Consider the following 22,506-nt stretch of genomic DNA (forward strand, 5'->3'; position numbering starts at 1 on the left):
CATGCAAACCCTGCAATCCAGAGCCCACACCCACCTCCGCCTCTGTGGGCTCACACTCCAGGCCACTGGCCTAGTCACCCTGCGGCAGGGACCAGACACGGGCAGCCCCTGGCCCTGGAGTGGCTGGAACTATTCCAACTGGGCAGTCCTGTCCCAGATGACCCTGCCTTGCCCTCGCCCAGCCTCCTGACTGAACCTGGTGCATCTCTGTATTGACCCGTGGCGTGGCCTGCCCCCTCCTCTCAAAATCTGTAAGTAACAAACTGCTGTTTCAATAGCAGCTGTACCCAGATCTCTTGGACTCGCCATCCTAAATCATCATAAACCTGCCGTTTAAAACAGAAGACGGGAAACACAGGGATTGGCATGGGGGCCGCTTACTCTTTTGTTTTTTCATTAGCCTCGAGCCTTGGAGGGGAGGGCCAGCCTCCCTTCTCCGCACCCCCAGGGCCCACCAACCCCCACACATCAGCCCTCACCATGCGTTCACTGACGGAACGCTGCCTTCAAAGAAAACTTCCAGCAACAAACTCAGGAAAATACATCTCACTTTCTCACAAACAAAAACATGCATAAAACCGCGGCAAAGCCCGTCTTCACCGCCACTCCTGTCTGCAGGTGACAAAGGGCTGAAGGGCTGGACAGTCCCAGGTCAACAGCACCCGTGCCCCGGCTCCTTCCACGCCAACAGGCTCATGCTGTTTCCCAGAGAAGATAAAAGATGTGCTCCAGAATTAAAGGTGTGTGCGTATCACAGCCCTCGGTACTGCTTTGAAAATGTGCTGCTCATTGTAGCTTTCAGAATCAGAAGAGCCATCTCAGCCTCGCAACTGAGCCACCGAGCCACGAGCCCAGAGCAACCTTTCCATTTTCATTCACTGCAGTCTCCTCCCACCCCAGATCCTTTTCTTTCCCAGCGATTACCATCGCGGCAGTCTTATCTCGCTCGTCCATGTCCACAGGTCCAACGCTGGCAACAAAGGGCTCACTTATCCCAAAGAAAATGGAAATAAGGAAGTGGGGGGATGGGGAGGAAGAGCTGTGTCTGGAAAAGTCGGCGGCCACAGGCAAGAGCCCACGTTCTGCAGGGTCCTGGGCTGCACCAGGCGGAGCCCAGAAAACCCAGTGTCTGCCCACGAATTCCTAACAGCCCCAGAGAACTGGCAGGAGGCACCAGAGCCCGCGGCAGGAGCTGGCACAGCTGAGGGAGACCTGAAGGGCCCTTGGCATCGGGCATGGCTGTCCCCAGCAGTCAGCGTCCTCCGTGCTTAGGAGGTGAGGGACGTCCCCACACACGCCTAGCACTGGCCGCGATGTGTGTCAGAGTCAGCCCAGCCACGGCTCACAGCGGGCGCCAGTCCCTGTGATGGAATTTCATCAGAGGGAAGGAGACAGGGAGGTGAGCAGTGAGTGGAGGTTGCTGAGGAAAGGTCCTTCCTGTGGACACGAACCAGGGAACACAGGCTCGGCTGCCCAGCGGCCTCCTCGTCAGGTGAGCGGGGCAGGAGGCCCCACAGTAACGACCTGACCAGAGGCCTCGTCTGGGGCAAAGTCCATTATTTCCGATGTCACAATTCGCAGGAAGTGGTGCGGCCTCCAAGTGTGGTAGAAAAATTCACTTCCAAGTCCAAAGATCCCTTCTGCCCTCCCAAAAAAGAGAAAAGGGCGCTCCACACACTAGCTTGGCACAGCCGGCACCGTGAGGCCTGGGAGCCTCCACCTGTGTCTGTAGACAGACCCCGCCTTCCTGAACTCCCAGGCAGCAGAGCGGCCACCGTCCCCCAGCAGCCGGAGCCCTGCAGAGCCGTCACCGTCCCCCCCCGCCCCCGCTGCAGCCAGAGCTCCCCAGGGCAGCAGCCCTGGGTCACCGCCTGTCTGGACGACCCCACTGCAGCTCCAGAGAAGGTGACGTGGTCCGTGCGGGGGCAAGTTTGGAACAGAGTTCCATTAACCATTCTTCTGCAAGGCCCTGTGTCTCCTAAGAGGGCTGAAAAGCTAGTTGTGATATTTTTTTTTTGTTTTTGTTTTTTTTTTTTTTTTTTTGAGACGGAGTCTTGCTCTGTCGCCCAGGCTGGAGTGCAGTGGCCGGATCTCAGCTCACTGCAAGCTCCGCCTCCCGGGTTCCCGCCATTCTCCTGCCTCAGCCTCCCGAGTAGCTGGGACTACAGGCGCCCGCCACCTCGCCCGGCTAGTTTTTTGTATTTTTTAGTAGAGACGGGGTTTCACCGTGTTAGCCAGGATGGTCTCGATCTCCTGACCTCGTGATCCGCCCGTCTCGGCCTCCCAAAGTGCTGGGATTACAGGCTTGAGCCACCGCGCCCGGCCGTGATATTTTGACAAACGGTGAAACAATAAAAATTACATGACTTCTCAACAAAGAAGGTTAAATGTTTTCGAATTTGGGATTTCCAGTGAAAATGAATCATGTTTTGCCGTACTGATCCGCACATACACTTTTCTGAGCCCCCCAAGATTTACAAAATGATGTGCACAGGCTGGGGTATTCAGTTCAGAGTGGCTACAGTGTTGCTAACAGGAAAATGACCAAAGAAAGAGAAAGCTGACATCAGCCAGACACAGTGGCTCACACCTGTAATCCCAGCACTTTGGGAGGCCGAGGCGGGGGAATTGCTTGAGCCCAGGAGTTGGAGACCAGTCTGGGCAGTATAGTAAAACCCCATCTCTACTAAAAATACCAAAAATTAGCTGGGCTTGGTGTCAGGTGCCTGTAATCCCAGCTACTCAGGAGACTAAGCCAGGAGAATCGCTTGAACCTGGGAGGTGGAGGTTGCAGTGAGCCGAGATTGTGCCACTGCACTCAGCCCGGGTGACAGAACAAGACTGAAAAAAAAAGAAAAGCAAGCAAGCAAGCAGACATCACCACGCGTCCCGGGGCGGGGCGCTTGCCCTTTCCCTGCGGGGCAGGCTGGTGCTTCTCCCACCACCTCGAAGGGAAGAGGCTGCAGTCTGTGTTTCTAACAGCAAACACCGTCACTGTCGACACGGATGAGTCCTGCTTAACACAAAGAAAGAGGCATGTTGACACACCCTGAACTTTGCAAAATGATGCTCATTCCCCTCTCAAACCCACACGGAGGCCAAGCGCCTGCTCTGAAGGGGAAATTCCACAGCAAGCCACGTTTCCAGAATGCCACGGCTGGGCAAGGCCTCCCTCACATCACGGTGAGAAGGGGCAGCCGTGCCCGGTACAGCCTGGTGCAGTGAGCAGCACGCTCAACCATACGAACAGCCTGCTTGTATTGACAGAGAGAGCTGGGAACAGAGTCTGTGGAACTGGCAGGGGTCCACCCTTGAGAAACTGAGGCTCTGTGGTGGACCAGGAAGGGAGGAAGAAATGGCAACGTGAGCAGAAAGGCCATCGAGCCCGGCGGGAAAGCCAGGGCACCCCGGCCAGATGCAGCCAGGCTTGGTGTGGAGCTGTCAGTGCTGACCCACCACGGGCTCCTCTGCTGTGACTGCAGCCACCTGCATGCTTTCTCAGGCCTGATGATTCTAGAATCTGTAGGGTGTTAGCTCACATTTCTTTTTCCATCACTGCAGCTAGGACCTTGGTTTCCACAGACATAGTTAAAGTTCCCGTCAATCCGATCATCCATCCTTGTGCTGCTCTGCCCTGGGAGTTGCCAGGCTGGACTCCCATGAAGAAAGGCTGACCACGTTCCCTGAGTCTTGGCCCCAGCGCTTGTGGTCTGTGGTTTTGGGCAAGCTCGCTAATTTCTTCATGCCTCCTTTTACCCATCTGTAAAATGGTGACAAGTGAGGCATGTGCCCAGCATACTGTAAGTGTTTAATAAATTATAACTATTATCAAGAAACAAGGCGATGATGAGAAATCATTTAAGTTTTCCACTCTCTTTGCCCTTTCCCATCCATTCTAAAAACAAATACTTGGTTCTCCGTGAGAAGCTCTTGCCACAGCTCATTGCGATCCTTAGGTGAGAAGCAAAGAACGCAGTCAGAGAGCCCCTTAGATGCTCAGTGACACGAGCTGACAGGTTCCTTCCAACTTGCTCAAGATCGAATTCAAGATTATGCATTTTTGAAACTATTTTCTGCCACAATATTAACCAAAATATTAACCTACATTCAAAAAAATATGAACCTCTCATTAAAGTCAAAGCCCAGTCTCCATCCGTCCCTCCCCCCACTAAACTGCCCACTGATTGCACCAACCTGTATTGGGCATTTATTGTCATCAAAGCCTGGAAACAAACATTATTCTGAGAAACAACAGAAAATTCAAAGCTTCGTTTTCTTGAGGACTACAATATTGTTCTCACACCAACACAGACACACTAAAATGTTTTGGAGGCCAGAAAGACTTGACCAATGGATACAACGAGCGAACAGTTCACAGGGAAAATGCACCGTGAAGACCCTGTGAAGAGACTGAACGACACCCCATCTCACGCCATGTGTCTTCCCCTCAAGTGCACGAGCGTCTGCTCTCCAAGCTGGCACCAATTACAGTACATGGAACGCAAGTTCCAACCAAAAAACCCCCAAACTTTTATAAAGCGATGTCATCAATGTGTACATTACTGCCTATATTTTACCCCTGGAAATTAACAACTACATTGACATAAACTTAAATCTAACCAGTGTCTTTTCATTATAAACTCTTAAAACATAAAATGTATAAGATGTTACCTTTTATCAAGAGGTTAAAAAATACCCTTCTTATTTTTAATCTCTAACAAAGGCAATCCAATTAACTCACTGATTTTTAAAAAGATAAACCCGGCCGGAGCACAGTGGCTCATGCCTGTAATCCCAGCACTTTGCAGGGCCGATGTGGGAGGATCACCTGAGGTCAGGAGTTCGAGAGCAGCCTGGTCAACATGGTGGAAACCCCGTCTACTAAAAATATAAAAATGAGCCAGGTGTGGTGGCACACGCCTGTAGTCCCAGCTACTCGGGAGGCTAAGGCAGGAGAATCGCTTGAACATGGGAGGTGGAGGTTGCAGGGAGCTGAGATCGTGCCACTGCACTCCAGCCTGAGCGACAGAGCAAGAGTCCATCTCAAAAAAAAGAAAAAAAGATAAACCCAAGTGATGTCTCTTGAAAACACAAAAAAATTACCTTATAATTTTGGGGATCTAAGTTATGCTGAACCAAAAAAAAGTGGCAAGAATATATTTTAAATATAAAAGAAATAAAATATATGAAAAATAAGAATAGAAAGTAAGCAAAACAACTCTTTGCTGCTTGCTAAGCCTCATGACAGACACACCAGGTTTAGGTGGTGTAGTGCGGCACCAAGGGCACGAATGATAAGAACACACAGTCATCTGAGGGAAGAGGCCGTGGGGCGGAGGCAGCCATGGGTGCTCTGCCGAGCGCTGGAGCTTGGCCGGCAACAACGCTGTTCCCTGCAGCCCCTGTTGCCTCAAGCGGGGCAGTGTGTGTGAGACCCACCTTCAGACTTCAGGAGCACTGGCCAAGGCAGAAAAATAGATCAATGTATTCATGAGAGATTTTTAAACATGTCTTGAATCCAGGCTGTGTTTCTGGTAAAGGCTAACGTAACCAGGACATTCAGCTGATGAGCACTTTCCATTTTCGAGCACCTGGGCTCACCGAGAGTGTCCCCCAATCTCCAACCTCGACATGCAGGGCTGAGATGTCCACCCTCAGCAGCTCGAAAAGTGGCAGCTCTGCCGCCCTGATCTGGAACTGACGCAGCAGGCGGACCTTCCCGTGTCCCCTGCACTGACCTTCACTGCAAAGCTAACCCAGGTGAGTCCCAGACTTCACCAGCTCCTGGAGCCCAGAAACCAGTGGGCATTTCTGGAAGGTCAAGGAGCATCTACGGGGAAAGACCATTTCTCCTTAAGATCTCAGTGTCATCTCCAGCCCCTCTAATTCCATCCTTGTGACCATAACCTAGAGGGGTTACTGAGGTGAGATCCGTCATGCAGAGTGAAGAACGTGGGTGATCACGGAGCCCTGCAAAGTTTTCCTCTTTCCTGGTCTGTGGGACGCTGCGTATCTGCAGCACCCCGACCCAGCACGCCTCTCCCTCCGTGTCCTGTGAACTCTCCCATCATGGTCGCACCCCAGCCACTCTGGCCTCCTTTCTGTTCTTCCAACCCAACGTGCTGGTGGAATTATCCCGCCGGTTCGCAGCAAATGGTCCCCACACAACACCGAGAAGCAGGGAAATATTATTCTGTGCATCCCACCCTGCTTACAGCAATGTTTGTTCCTCTCAGCACCTCATGCTGCCTCCTACGCAGGAGGCCAGGGCCTGTCACTGCCCTGCCCCTGCCTGCCCACACCACCCGCTTTTCCGCTCCTGTCCTTCCTGCCCACACCACCAGCCTGTCTATTCCTGCCTCTGCCTGCCCACACCGCCCACCTTTCTGCTCCTCACCCCATGTCCTACTCCAGGTAGTCTCTCTACTCTGCCTGGGGTGGGGTGGTGGTGGGTGGTATAAGCCACGCCCTCCCCTTCAGGGACAGATGAGAGAGCTTCGGGAGGTGAAATACTACCTCCACCCTCTTCCCTTTTGTTTCCTTTCCCGTCCTTTCTTCCTTCTCCCTATGCTTCCTCCCTTCTCCCTATCCTTCCTCCCTCCCTTGCTGGCTGCCTTCTTTCCTTCCTTCCTGCCACAAACATTTACTGCACATCTCCTTTGCACCAGCTACCTTTGAAGGTGCAGAGATAAATCCATGAGCAAAGTCCTTTCTTTTGTGTGACTTCCATCTATGTTAGAATAGATGGGAAAGAAACAATAAAACCATGAATGCACAGAATGTCTGGTGGCGATCGATGCTGTGGAGAAATAAGAAATAAGAAGGACTGGGGGCTGGAGGACTGCTCCTTCATACGGCACTGCCAGGGAAAGCTCACTGAGAAGGTGAAGTTTCGGCAGAGGCCTGAGGGAGGTGAGCGTGGGCCTGGCGGGGCCTGGGAAGCTGTCTTCAGGCGGGAGTAGCCGTAGGCACTGACGCCATGGAGAGAAACTGCCTGGAATGTTCGGCTGGAAGAACAGACAGGAGGCCAGAGTGTCCAGAATGCAGCCCCCACGTGGAGAGTTCACAGTGATATGGGAGCACTGGGAAGGGGAGAGCTGTTCCCTTTAAATGATACAGAAGTGGGAAGGGAGGTGCTGGTTTGAGGAGGGCAGGTCCCTGGCTGGGGCTCCAGCCCCACAGACCTAGGTGAGGACAGGCACTCCTGCCTTCACCACCAAATGCTGCATTTCCCAAGACCACCCTGGCCCCTGCCACACCCCCATCCGGTGCCTATAAAAAGCCCCAAGACCCTATAGCAGGCACACAAGCGGCTGGATGTCAAGAGGAGCACGTTGGCAGAAGAGCAGACGGACAGACAGCGGCAGGCCATCGACTGGTGGGACAAGAGCACACCGACAGACAGCAGCAGGCCACCGACTGGTGGGACAAGAGCACACCGACAGACAGCAGCAGGTCATCGAGCAGCGGAACGATGCAGAGTGTGGCCAGGGCCAGTCTGAGGAGAGCCCAGGCCACTGAGCACCCGGACTCCAGGGGAAAATCATCTCCCTTATGGCTCCCCCATCTGCTGAGAGCTACTTCTACTCAATACAACCGTACACTTATTCTCCAAGCCCACGTATGATCTGATTCTTCCAGTACACCAAGGCAAGAACCCAGCATACAGAAAGCCCTCTGTCCTTGTGATAAGACAAGGGTCTGACTGAGCTGACTAACACAAGCCACCTATAGACGGCAAAATTAAAGGTGTGTAACACATGCCCACTGGGGCTTTAGGAGCTGTAAACATTCACCCCTAGACTGCCGTAGGGTCTGAGCCCACAGACTGTCTGTCTGTCTGCTCCCCTAGAGGTTTGAGCAGCGGGGCATTGAAGAAGTGAGCCACACCTCCATCGCACACCCTGTGAGGGAGACAAGGGAACTTCTCCCATTTCAACAGGACACGGAGGGAGAGGAGTGGTGGGTGGGGGGTGCCACAGATATGCAGGGTCTCACAGACCAGGCAAAGAGCTTTGATTTTTACTGAGAGAGCTGAGAAGCCCGTGGTGTGCTCTGAGCAGTGGGATATCATCTGATTGACAAATTTACAAGAACCACTCTGCAGACCTGAGACAAGGTCAGAGGCAGGAGGCCAGGTCTGGTCAGATCTGATGAGGGGTGGTAGGTGGGGGGTACAGGGAGGAGCCGGCTGGTGGGGAGGAGGGAGCATCCCAGGTGTGCTAGGAAGGCTGGTGGAGCAGGGTCTGCCAACAGACTGGACACGGGGGGACAGAAAGAAAGGGACCTAAATGGATGGTGGCCCCACAGCCACGCTGTAGAGCCGTGGGACGGTTCGTTCCAGGTGTGGAGTCCGGGCTGGGCTGGGAGGCCCTCAGGAGCCCGACAGGCACCTACACCGCCATGTTTGGTCTTGTGCCAGTCCAGGTGGGATAAGAGTCCTGCTGGCCACAGGCAGGGCATGTCAGGGCAGAAACCTTAAGAGATCCACAGCCTTCCAGAAAAGATCCATAGCCTTCCAGAAAAGATCCACAGCCTTCCAGAAAAGATCCACAGCCTTCCAGAAAAGGCAGCATAACGCACATGTCAGGGCAGAAACCCTAAGAGATCCACAGCCTTCCAGAAAAGATCCACAGCCTTCCAGAAAAGGCAGAGACACAGGCGTTCTCTGGAGTTAGCCAAATCCGGCTCAAGCTCTACCCCACCATTCACCATGGTTGGGACTCAGGGAACCCTGTCCAGCCTCTTCCAGCCTCAGGATTCCTCCGTGTGAAACTGAGTCAATAACTCCCATTCGAATGGGTTGCTGAGAAAATGAAATACAGTAAGTGTGTTGTCTACTACCTGCTAATGCTCAGTATTCAGTGACAGGAAGTTGTGTCCCTTCTTCTAACATCGCTATAACATTTAACGACTCAGAGAAACTCTCTCTTATGGCTGCTACGCATCCCTTTTCCCTTGACTCCCTTTGGTTCGAGTCTTGTTAAATGAATGGGAGAGCAGAAATACAACTGCCCTGAAATGAAACCTCATGTTCTTTATGGTAAAGACCAGAGAACAGGAGGCATTTTCAGTGGGCCTCTTAGAATCACCATAATAAGAAATATCCACATTCAAAATGGAATAATAAAGTCCAATTCCAAAAATTACTTCCCCTCATCTGAAAAAGAAACTTTTTAGGTTATCATTAATGAAAAATAACTTTTAAAAAATCATAAGTATACAAGAGAAGATTCTAAGTCGCTGGGAAGCTTATGGGAGAACAGTTAACGTGTACTAGGAATCCTCTCCCTGTAACCTCTACAAACCACACACACAGCATTGTATGGACATGCTGAGTCAGCTCAGAAGCATCCACTACCCGCCATCTGAAGATGAAGAGAAATGAAGAAGAATGTTTTGCAGTGTCCAGTGAGCCCTGGTGGGTTGAAGAAGGGCTGCAGCACAGAGCACAGATAACAAGAATATCAAAGTAAAACATTGTGTTCCATCAACCACACCACATAATTCTGCAATCTGGCCAGTTTATAATGACATTTTAAGTAGCTTTCAGTGCTCCAAGTAGGCTCTCATAAGGCAATTACACAAAATGTCAGGATATTAAATGTGTAAAGCCTGGAGTAAGACATCAGCTCACATGACTCTGCATGCTCAACTGCCACAGCCTGGCCTACTGAAATTACATGTCATCCTAAGGTCTTCCAAACAAAATGGTACAAGCTTTAAAGAATCAGCAAAGCCTGCAGATAACCTCACCACAACATTGTTTTCACAAAGACAGTGGGAATCATGCACAACAGCTTTTGCTTCTAAGTGCCTTTACAACCACGTATACATGAAGGTACACAGCCACATCTGAACACCCACCATCACCATCAGCAGCACCACCACCACCAACACCATCATCACCATCATCATTGCTATCACCATCACCATCATCACCATCACCATCACCATCATCTCCATCACCATCAACACTATCATCACCATTAACACCATCATCATTGCCATCACCATCAACACTATCATCACCATCATCATCATCACCATCACCATCAACACTATCCTCACCGTCACCAATGTCATCATCACCATCACCATCAACACTATCATCACCATCATCATCATCACTATCACCATCAACACTATCATCACCATCACCAACGCCATCATCACCATTGCCATCATTACCATCACTATCAACACTATCATCACCATCATCATCACTATCACCATCAACACTATCATCACCATCACAATGTCATAATCACCATCACCATCAACACTATCAACACCATCATCATCACCAATGCCATCATCACCATCACCATCATCACCATCACCATCATCACCATCATCATCAATACTATCAACACCATCATCACCAATGCCATCATCACCACCACCATTATCACCATCGCCATCAACACTATCAACACCATCACCATCACCAACGCCATCATCACCATCACCATCAACACTATCAACACCATCATCATCACCATCACCAACGCCATCATCACCATCACCATCAACACTATCAACACCATTATCATCACCATCACCATCATCAACACCATCATCATCATTGCCATCATCACCATCATTACCATCAACACTATCATTACCATCATCAACACCATCATCATCACCACCATCCTCACCATCACCCACCATCATGGGGAATGGACTGTGCTCCTTTGGTTTAGAGGACATACAGCCCATTTAATTGCTGGAGCCCAAAACTTGGGTATTTGCAGAGGATTCAGGTAAATTCAGTAGGAGCTCATTATTGCATTCTCTCCTTATCTGGGCTTCCACAGGGAGAAACTGACATAATCATAGGCCAGCATGCTGTCTGTTTTCACTGGAAACAACACAGATGTAGTAAAATGTATGCTCCTTCCAATTTGAGGGTGTAACAGCATCACAGCTTAGTGGCGTGCATCTCTCCCTCACTAAAGAAAAGTGCCCACACTGCAGCCTGGGAGGAAGCTTCTCCTGCACTGTCATACTCACAGGGCTCTGCATTCACCCAGTCTAACACTTTCTCTATTGAATGCAATAGTGAGGCAAAGAAGAAAAAAATGTATCAAATTAGCTCTGGCATTAATGACGTGACTTCAGTGGGGTGTGGGGATTGGCAGTCAAATGGCTTTCTAAAGAATGCTTCCTTTAGGTTCACGTTAGTGTCAGTTTGCACACTCAGAATGTGAACTGACAGATGACAGGTAACGCGGCCCGCCATGGACTGGATGGCAGGTAAGACCAGAAGAGAAAACGTTTCACAGATGTTTCAGGGTTGGAACTTTGGAGCTGCCCACATTTGCTAAATGAGCTAAGCTGACATCTATAGAAATGCTCTCTTAATGGGAACAGTTATCTTGAAAAGTTCTAGAAATGCCGGTGGAGAGGGCAGGTGAACACACAGCTACAGTCAGATGCTCGGCAAGATCAGACCCGAAGCGAACCAACTGCTGCGCAGAACGTCCCGGGGCCTTGAGCCCCCAGTTCCAGCCTGTGACACACTCGCCTGCAGGAAGGGGAAAGGCTCCTCCAGCGCCTTCCCTGCACCTGCTCTGTGCCCTCAGAGCGGAAGCGTCACCATGTAATCAGTGGTCTCCATCAACCAACAGCGTTCAGGTTGGAACTGGGGAGATTTGGAAAAGTGACGGGAAGGATGACATCATACGTGGAGGATGCTTACACAGCAGAGAGCACCCCTGTTCCATGTGGCTCTGGAAGGCCTCCCCATTGTGCTTACACAGCGGACAGCACCCCTGTTCCATGTGGCTCTGGAAGGCCTCCCCATTGTGCTTACACAGTGGACAGCACCCCTGTTCCATGTGGCTCTGGAAGGCCTCCCCATTGTGCTTACACAGCGGAGAGCACCCCTGTTCCATGTGGCTCTGGAAGGCCTCCCCATAGAGCCACGGCAGACAGCACCCCTGTTCCATGTGGCTCTGGAAGGCCTCCCCATTAGAGCCACGGCGGACAGCACCCCTGTTCCATGTGGCTCTGGAAGGCCTCCCCATAGAGCCACGGCGGAGGGTGGTGGGAGGAAAACCTCAGGGGGGCAGTGTTAGTGAAGTGCCATTAGGTGCCCTAACAATTCCCAGTCAGACAGACGCAAATTTCAACCCAATTCTCAAAGTAAAACTCCTTCCAGCAGATGCAGCTGCAGCTGGCTCACAGCAGCACGGGCCTGGCAGGAAAGCAGTGACCTCATAGGCGTTTAAGCAGAGTCCGAAAGGGCATCAGCCGAACACTGTGGAAGAGATTATTTCTCACATGGGGGCAGAGTTGATGACTCTCTCACTTCTCCCAAATCTGAAGGCAGTGACTGCACTGATGCAGAAACGGGGGAGCTGCCTCCCGCTGGAAGACGACATGAGCTGGGCGGGGCTGAGCAGTGCAGGTCCAGGGCTGCCAGCCACACGCGGGTCCGGGGCTGCCAGCCACACGCGGGTCCGGGGCTGCCAGCCACACACGGCCGCTGCCACCCCGCACTGGGTGCATCCGCGTCAGGGCTGCTGAGCAGTGGGTGTGTCCTCCAGGGGCAGTGAGAGGATCCCTACTCCGGCTATATAAGCCACAGCGTGACCCCTCCCCCACCAGCACCCCTGGGAGAGACGGCGCTGCTGCTGCCTCCACGGTGTGCTGATGCGCAGGAAGAAAAGCCTCAGGCAGTGCACACGGAGCACGGGACTGTTTCGCTGGGATGAAAGGCGCTTTGATAACATAGGTGCCTTCTCCTCCTGCTTTGGAGGGTGCTCGTGAACTCCAGCCAGGGGCATGGATCTGAGATTAAGAATTTATCAGTGGCTTCCTCCTGGAGCAGCCTATGAGAGGCGCCTCTGTGTGCCAGTGATTAGGTGGCCAATTCTCTTCTAATTTTTTTTTTAAGCCAAGAGGCATGCTTGGATTTAGAATACCAAGCAGCACTGGCCTGCATTCAAATATGAATGAATTTCTTCAAAAATGAAAAGGCAGCAGGTGCTTCCTTTCAAGTGAAAATGACCCCAAAAGTGTGGGCATATTTTCTCCAGAGTGATGGAAGCATTGGCCTCGTGTTTTCTGTATTATTGTCTACTGCTGTCACCGTGAAAAGTCAAAGCTTTGGTTCAGTGCCCTCCTGAGACTGGGCTGCGGGGCACACGCCCTTCTCGGTGAGGGTTTTCAGTCTGGGATTCCCACCACCAACACGACAGGGAAGTGGGCACCACACCGGCCAACGCAGGACCTCAGGCTCACGGGAGGCTCGAAGGAGAAGAGGACCAGAACACGCTTATCTTGGATGAGGGGAGAGGACCGGGAGCCCGTGTGATTGGCCAGGACTTCGCAAGTGCTTTCCGAATGAATGAGTGAATGCGGGAGAATCAGAAGCTCCAGTGACTGGCCGGGACTTCACAAGAGCTTTCTGAATGAATGAGTGAACTCGGGAGAATCAGGAGCCCAAGTGATTGGCTGGGACTTCACAAGAGCTTTCTGAATGAATGAGTGAACTCAGGCATAACCATGCGAAGCTTGCATGGCTGGAGAGTTGCATGGCCGGCGACAGAAACAAGTTCTTCCAGCTTCCACATGAGTTTCCCAGTCACTTCCCAAATGAACGCCACGGGCCCCACCATAGAACAGCGGCTGGCTGGGTGGAGACCCGTAATTACCTTGGCCATACAAGTGAGAGTATAATAAGACGCCTGAATAGAAGAAATACCAGCTTTGTTGGGAAGAGGCTGCAATGTGAAATTCAGAACCAAAAGTCAGCCGTCATGATGCGAATTAGGGTCTTGTAATTCCCATTCAGGCTCTGGAGGGCGCAGAACCAAGATGATGAAAGAAAGCATTCTAACAGGTTGGTTACCAGTGTTGTTTCCTGTTCAGTGTGGCTGGTGTTTGATCAATGAGCAAGGATTACAACAGTGGACACCCCACACATTATTTGTTATTGGTTCATTTAGAAAACGGCATCTGATGCATGTCCCAAAGTGATTTTCAAAATGCTTTCACTGTCATCAGAGTCTTGAGCTGAAAGAATGGCATTACACAAGTACTGTATCTACTTGAAAAAAAAATACAGGACTGATGAAAGAAAGCAGAAGTAAAGAAATGGAGAAACAGTGTATAAATATCGTATGCTCACAGCTAGCAAGACACAGGTTTGGATCATAATCTCAAAAGAAACCATCCCAACTGCCATAATTCCAAATAGTGAAATCCCCAAATTTCTGAATATCAAAATCTCTAAACAGAGTCTAAATCCCAAAAGTCTAATGTTGCTAATGTTTAAAATCCCCTAAATGATAATCACAGAAGAGCTGCATCCTGCTGGGTGGAGCTATTACCTTGTTATTGTCTTTATTTGGAAATTAAGCATAATTTAAGGAGTTGTGTGCTAAGTTGATAAGGAGTTGAAACTGTGGACTTAGTTTTAAGTGTCAACTTGACTGGGTTAAGGAACACCTAGAAATCCAGTAAAGCTTCATTTTGGGTGTTTCTGGGAGGTGTCTCCAGGGAGATAGGGTGGAGTCTGAGTGGGCTGGGGAAAGGTCTGCCTCAGTGTTGGTGGACAGGCACCATCCAAACAGTTGGGGCCCAGAGAGAACAAACACAGAGGGTGAATTAGGCTCCCTCTGAGCACTAGGGCAGACTTTCCTTCTGCTGCCCCAGACATCAGAGCCCCAGGTTTGCTGGCTTTCGGACTCCAGGACTCACATCAGCCATCCCTGGGTCCTCAGACTGAGAGTTACACCATCAGCTTCCCTGGTTCTCATCGTAAAAACACTGCAACTTCCTCAACAAATGAAGAATGTCCTTTTCGTACATCTTCATTTGTGAAAGATACAATTTCTTGAGATCTCAGCTCTTCGACTGTTTATGCAGCGGTGACCCATCAGGGTTTTTGACTGATCTCGTCAAAAGACTTAGGCTGTTCATCAAGGTATTTCAGAAGCCTGCAGTTATACAGCTGGGTGCACACAATTACCAAGCAGAGTGTCGCTTTTATACATCTCCCTTCCTGACCTATGTCTTCATGAACACGGTTCATTTGCTCATAACTGCTATGCCCACGCAACTGTCGTCAAGATATCTGAGGGCTCGTGCCTGCAAAAATACGAATGTTATTATCGCTTATTTTATTGTGCAAAATGGCCTATGAAGTGTTTTGTCATGATTTTATATGTTTTGCAAATAAATTCCCTTTTAAAAATGTAAATAAATGTCTTTTAAACAATTTTTTCCAGAATTACGTTTTTGGGATTTTGATATTTTGAGACTGTGATTTTCGGGCTTTTAGGGACCTTAGGGATTTTGATATTTCAGGATCTTAACATTCAGAATTATGGCATTCAGGACTGTATCTTTCAGGATTACGACTGGCTCCCAAAGACTCAATATTGTCAGCATGTCAGTCCTCCAACTTGATCTATGAATTTAATGAAATTGCAGTCAAAATCCCAGCAAGTCATTTTTTGGATACAAGCAAATTTATTCTAAAGTTTACATGGAGAGGCGAGTGACCCAGAACAGCCAACACAATACTGAAGAAGAACAAAGGTGGAGGACAACACCACCCATTGTTAGGACGCACTCCACCCATCGTTATGACTCCCTCCAACTCCACAGGAATCCAGGCAGGGTGGGGTTGGTGACACAGACAAACAGATCAATGAAACAGAACAGAGAGCGCAGACATGGGTCCACAGACATGAGGTCAGCCCAGCTTTGAAAGGAAGCAAAGTTGATGCTATGGAGAAAGGATCGCCTCTTAACAAATGGTGCTGGACAACTGGACGTACACATGCACAGAAACAATTCCAGATGCAGACCTTACACCCTTCACAACTAACTCAGAATGGATCACAGAACTCATTATAAAATGAAAAACCATAAAACTCCTTAAAGGTAAGAGAGGAGAAACTCTAGATGACCTTGGGTTTGGTGATGACTTTTTAAAATCCAACACCAAAGGCAAAATCCATGAATAAAATAATTGGTAAGTCGGACTTCATTAAAATAAAAACTAATGCTCTGCAAAAGACGCTGTCAGGAGAATGAAAAGACAAGCCACAGACTGGGAGAAAACGTTTACAGAAGATGTATCTGATATCTGATAAAGGACCAATATCTAACATACTCAAGAACTTTTACAAACTCAACAATAAGGAAACAAACAGCCTAACTAAAACATGGCCCGGACACCACCACAGACACCTCACCAAAGAAGACACACAGAGGAAAACAAGCATGTGGAGATGCTCTGCTTCCTCCATCATCAGGGAAATGTGAATGCAAATGACGACGAGACACCACCACACACCTCTCAGAACGGCCAGAACCCAGAGCACTGACAACACCCAATGCAGGCGAGGATGTGGAGCAACAGCAGCTCGTTCACTGCTGGTGACACGCAGAACGCAGAATGCCACAGCCACTGGGGAAGACAGTTTGGTGGCTGCCTCCAAAACCAAACGTTCTCTTACTATGTGATCCAGTGATTACACTCCTTGGTACTTACCAGTAGAAGCTGAAGACTGACACCCACACAAAAACCTGCATGAGGGTGCTGATGGCAGGCAGCTTCATGAATAATCCGCCAAAACATGGAAGCAACCAAGCTGTTCCTCAGCAGGCGAATAAATTGTGGCCCATCTATACAATGGGATGTTATGGATTATAATGTCATAATACAGTATTATTCAGCACTAAAGAGAAATGAGCCATGAAAAGACGGGGGAATCTTGAAGGCATGTGACTGTGAAAAGGCCACAGATTGTACGGTTCCAACCCCAGAACATTCAGGAAAAGGCAAACTATGGAGACAGCAACGAGGTCCATGACTGTCAGGTGTCAAGCGGGGAAACTGGAGATGCTGAACTGGATGAGCCCCAAATTCCTTCACCGGCCACTGCACATCACCTGCTGTCCTCCCCGTCACCCCACCTTAGATAGGCCTTCGATTGAACCTGCTTTAAAGCTCTTTGGAAGCAGACCAGATGTGAATTATGAACAAATGACAGAAGAGGGTCTCTTTTTAAAGCTTTTACCAGGTGAACTTTTGTCATATGTGTGCAGCCTGCAGCCTCGCTGACTGACTGCTTCTTTGGGAGCAGGTACGCGTGGGTCTTCCCTCTCACTCTCTGAAGACTGAACAGCCAGGGTCTCATGTTGGACCCGACCGTGCGGCAGGAGGGCGGCCCTGCTCTCTGACCTGTAAAGAAGTTTTCTGCTCCCCGGCATCATCGCAGGGTCCTCCCTTCCTGCTTGGGTGCAGTTGCTCTTTGTGTGTTGAGAATGTCTAACTAGCTAGGGCCTCTCATCTTGAGACATCATTCCATGTCTGGATTTGCTTTCGAATCATCCCAGGGCAGAGCAGGGGGCTGTAGTGGGTGCAGAGGAGTACCAGGAAAGCCTGAGAGTCACCATCTGTGGCCGACAGGTGATGCCTATATGGGGTTCTCAATATTCTCTGTTTCATAGGAGATGCCTGTACGGGGTTCTCAATATTCTCTGTGTATTTCATAGGTGATGCCTATATGGGGTTCTCAATTTTCTCTGCATATTTCATATTTGCCGTTTTACATGATGCTTTTGTAAAGCACACAGTGCGATTAGGAAAACAGTGATCACCAATCAGAAGATCACCAGCATTGCAGGGTAGCTCAGGAAGAATGCCAGGCACATTGTGTAAATCGGAGGGATCACGGGAGAGTGGAGAAAGCACGTTCAGGACGCTTTTTCCGAAGATCCATACCCTGGGGTGTGGGAGGAAGGAGAAGGTGCCAAGGCAGAGAGGCGAAGCTCCCTGGATGCATAGGAAATGCTCGCAGAGCAGGAGCGCGCGTAGGAAGGGCGCGCACAGCTGCAGCATGCCCTATTCTCTCTGCGCGCTCACCCACACCGGGCTCTCCAGCTGGGTTTCCCTCCCTTTGATGGGGGTGAGGATGTTTACTGCTTTCTGTTCCCAGTAATGAGGACAGAGGTGAATGGGGTTTTTTAAGTTGTGGGAGATGGGATAGGATAGAGAGAAGGGACGTTAGAGAAGCAAGAGGACGACCCAACGTGATCCCACTAGAAGGAGCACAGAGGCAGAAGCATGCAGGTGGAGGGGCAGCCGGCACCGGGGAGGGCCACGGACGGCTGAGACGAGAAGCTGAAGGTGACCTCAGCCGTGTGGCCAAGGGCTGAGGCCACACTGAGCTGCAGGAGAACGGGAAGCTCGGCAGCTACACGGGACCCAAGGTTACAAGTGAAGACCCCCTGATAGCGTCCAGTACCCACGAGTGCACAGGAGGCGGTGAAGACCCCCTTGGTGTCTAATACCCACGAGGGCACAGGAGGCGGTGAAGACCCCTGATGGTGTCTAATACCCACGAGTGCACAGGAGGCGGTGAAGACCCCTGATGGTGTCTAATACCCACGAGGGCACAGGAGGCGGTGAAGACCCCTGATGGTGTCTAATACCCACGAGGGCACAGGAGGCGGTGAAGACCCCTGATGGTGTCTAGTACCCACAGGAGGCAGTGAAGACCCCCTGATAGCGTCCAGTACCCACGAAAGCGCAGGAGGCAGTGAAGACCCTCGATGGTGTCTAGTACACAGAGAGAGCAGGAGGGAGGACCATCAAGAAAAGGGGTTTCTTGGAATAGAGCATGACTTAGAACAGAGGAGACGTAGCCCCCCAGAGGGAGAGGTGCTGGAGGGAAAGTGGCCACTCCAGGCGGGCAGCTCCCGTGGCAAACAGCACCATGAATGCTCCAGCAGCGCTCACTCAAGTGTGGCATTGGCCTCCTCCGCCGTCCTTCTCCTCCAAGACAGGAACAAGGAGAAAGCACTGGTGATGGTCACACATCCTTCCCTCTAATTGCAACTTCACATTCCTTCTATTTAAAATCTGCCATAACGGCTGCACGAACCAACAAAGAGCGAGGGCAGGAGAGCCTCCGGCTGCAGACAGCAGAGAAGCTGACCCTCGCTCTCAGTGGCTCCCATTCAGCCTTCACTTAAGGAGCATGGAGCGCTCACATAACTCGACGCTCAGGCAATGTTTGTGAAAACCGTTATCTACTTGATTTTAGTGTTTGTTATTTCCAAAGGGGAAGTCATATTTTATCACAATCCACTGCAGGATGGTCTTGGGAAAAAGGTGTTGGGAAATAAATGGGTCAGAACCTTCTCCATATCACAGAGCCACAGGAACCGGCAAACGCCCTTCTCCCCGGGCCCGCCCTGACGTGGGTTAACTCAGGTAGCGACACCAGAAGCCACGGTCTTGGCACAGCCGACACTGTTCACCCAGCCCACGGTGAGCAGCACGAAATCCAGATGGGGCTTCGGAAGACGCGGCACACTGCCATAAATATGGGCCGGGGCCACATGCTGGACCACAGGAGGGGTGAGTTCAGCGACAAAGGACACTGGACTTAACATATTCAATTTTCCATAACAGGACGACAAAAGCTGTGGGCCAGACCCATCCTGCAAGCCATGTTCCCCGCCCCATCCATCAGCTTCAGCAGTAAAATTGTGAAATCGTAAAATCTGGGGAAGGGATGAACGAGAAGTAAGAAGGGAACACACACTGTCCCCAGACCCTCAGGATCATCTCCTCCTCCCCCGGCCGCCGCCTTCACTGTCCTCACACCCTCAGGATCACCTCGCCCTCCCACTGGCTGCTGTGTTCACTATCCTCACACCCTCAGCAGCGCCTTCTCTGTCCCACCCTCAGGATCACCTCCTGCCTCTTGCCGACCACTGCATTCCCAGGTCTTGAAATGACCACATACTCCTTCCCAGCACAGAGAGGGTATGAGGGCCGAAGGGACCCTTCCCCACATCGTGCCCCACTCCTGCTGCACGTCCTCAGGGGGAGTGCGGTGTGCAGACCCCCGTGTGGGAAGAATGTAGTGCGTCTGTCACTAGGAGGGGCCAGACAGAGGACAGTCAGCAAACAAGAAACACCACGCAGGCTGGCTCACCTTCCCCTGTGCTGGGGGGGTCTTCAGGATCTCCCAGAGGTGAGGGCCACTTCTGGGGGACGGCTGGCGACAACAAGGGCCTGGGCATTCTGGACGGGGCGCGCAGAAGGTACTGCGGCTCCAGGCTGCCCTTCCCAGGGGGAGCTGGGGGCCTCTGGGCAGCATAGGCACCGAGGGCTGCCATCAGATGGTGTCTCTCCACACTGCTGTCCACCTTAGGGCTGAGCTCGTCCGGCTGGAGCTGGCTGAGGGTCCGTGGCAGGAGGTCCTCGGGGAGCTGGGCCTGGGGCCCGGGAGGGTAGGTCAGCGCAGACGTGTGGGCCACATAGGTCAGGATGCTCTTGGAGAAGCGGTCGTCACCCTGGAGGGGCAGGAGAGCAAAACAGAGCAAGAGTCGCGTTTCCATCGTTAGCCGGGGGCACCAAGATGCCCTTCAGTCTCAGTTTTCAAGGTCCTAAACAGCCCTGGGGGTACCAAGATGCCCTTTGGTCTCAGGTTTCAAGGTCCTACACAGCCCTGGACATCTCTGAAATGTAAAGCCAAAACAGGACTCTCATTTTCACTCTCACCAACTCAGGTCCCTATTTCATATTTGATCCTGCGTTATTTTTAATGACAGCTTCATGGAGATAATTCACTCACATCAGCAGTTTTTAGTGTATTCACAGAGTTGTGAAACATCATTACTAAGTCCAGAACATCCGCATCACCTGAAAAGAGACTTTGCAGTGTCCCCGTTCCTCCCTCCCACCCCGACACTGCTCATTCACTTTCAGTCTCTACGGACGAGTCTCCTCTGGACATTTCGTGTAAATGGAATCACACCACGTGTGGCATCTGTGTCTGGCTCGCTTCCCTCAGCGTAATGTCCTCAGGTGCACCCATGCCGATGCCGGGGCATGGGCCTGGACGTCCTTCCTCTTTAAGGCGAGTACTATCCCACTGCATGTATATCCCACATTTTAAAAATTCATCAATCAGTTCGTGGACATTTGCTTTTTTCCACCTTTTGGCTATTTTGAATAGTGCTGCTCTGAGTATTCATTTATGAGTCTTTGTATAGATGTGTTTTCAATTGTCTTGGGTTTGTTTGAGGATGTTACGTGGTAACTCGACATTTAACTGATAGAGGAACTCCCAAGCTGTTTTCCAGCACAGCAGCACCACGAAAAAGCTCACCAGTAATGGATGCAGATCCCAGTTCCTCTGCATCCTTGCCAACACTTTCTACTGTCCTTCTGTTTTTATTATGGTCATCCTAGCGGTTGGAAAGCAATACCGCGCTGTGTCATTTGCATAATGCGCTAAGCCGAGTATGTCCTGCACCTGGAGCCTCCAACTCAGCTTTAACTAATGGTCCTTTGCACGGCAGCTCGGGGTTACTGCTTTCACAGCAATGAGAGGAGCCACTCCCAGGCACATTCGTGAGGCTCGGCAGCGCCTCCCTGGTGGCTAATGATGCTGCCTCTTGGCATGCCCTTATTGACCACTCCTACCTCTTCTCTGAAGAAATGTCTGTTCATATTTTATGCCTGCACTGGTCTTTACTTTAACCCCGAAAAGCTGCTCCCCAATACCTGAATCTCTCTTTCAGCAACCCTCAGCAGAGGCCTCAAGTGCCTTGTCTGGAGGCCTTCATTCCAACTTCTTTACTGATGACTTGAAACATGTTTGCTGCCTGATCTTGTAACTGCAATGTTCTGCAGCTGGGAAGATGCCAGCGTGTCTTGTTCGATAATTACCTATCACATCATTTACTAATCAATGCCCTGGCTAACAGTCTTTCATGGGATTTCTGTCTATATTTTCTCCTCACTCATTTAGTAAAACTCCCCAAGAGGACATGTCCTCGTCACACTTTGTGTCACTAGACAAACCAAGGCCCAGTTATCCTCACCTCTAGGGCAGCTGTAAAAACGTGAAAAGTTCCCATATTCTACCTCGGACTTGGGCTTCATCAAAATGTCACGGACAAGCTGAGTATGAATAATTTCCAGCTGAGAGACTTTCGAGTCCTGGACACACACACTGAGCTCCGTGGGGCCACGCATGGGTGTGTGGACAACACAGTTTAAATCCCATCCGTTCATATTTTCTAGCTGCACCTCCTTGGGGCACATGATCAATGTCGTGTCAGTGGAGGTGGACACCTCAGCATCTAGCTACGGGTGTGCAGCCATCACTGGCAGTAAGGTAAGGGGATCCGACTCCTGAGTCTGGCTATTTCTGAAAATATTTGGGTTCATTCTCTGGGTTAGATTTTTGAATAGCAACCTGGGAGTTGGGAAATGGGTTGATACAGGTTGGGTTTTTTTGTTTGTTTTTTTATGGTGTTTTTTTTGTTTTGTTTTGTTTTTTGTTTTTTGAGACAGAGTCTCCCTCTTTCACCCAGGCTGGAGTGAAGTGGTACAATCTCAGCTCACTGCAACCTCTGCCTCCTGAGTTCATGCAATTCTCATATGCCTCTGCCTCCCAGGTAGCTGGGACCACAGGAACACAACACTATACCTGGCTACTTTTGCGTGTG

General features: G+C 50.6%; 1 protein-coding gene across 2 annotated transcripts in view; it reads right to left on the reverse strand.

The window, feature by feature from the left end:
• The window catches only part of PTPRN2 (protein tyrosine phosphatase, receptor type N2), an 898,882-nt gene that overhangs the window by 486,462 nt on the left and 389,914 nt on the right, over positions 1-22,506 (reverse strand). For both annotated transcript variants that reach the window (XM_025379168.1, XM_025379167.1), the window contains exon 6: positions 19,980-20,340. In XM_025379168.1, coding sequence (XP_025234953.1) covers positions 19,980-20,340 — 361 coding nt within the window. The remainder of the gene's footprint in view (positions 1-19,979; positions 20,341-22,506) is intronic.

The sequence above is a fragment of the Theropithecus gelada genome, chromosome 3 (assembly GCF_003255815.1).
Source record: "Theropithecus gelada isolate Dixy chromosome 3, Tgel_1.0, whole genome shotgun sequence".
Lineage (NCBI taxonomy): Eukaryota > Metazoa > Chordata > Mammalia > Primates > Cercopithecidae > Theropithecus > Theropithecus gelada.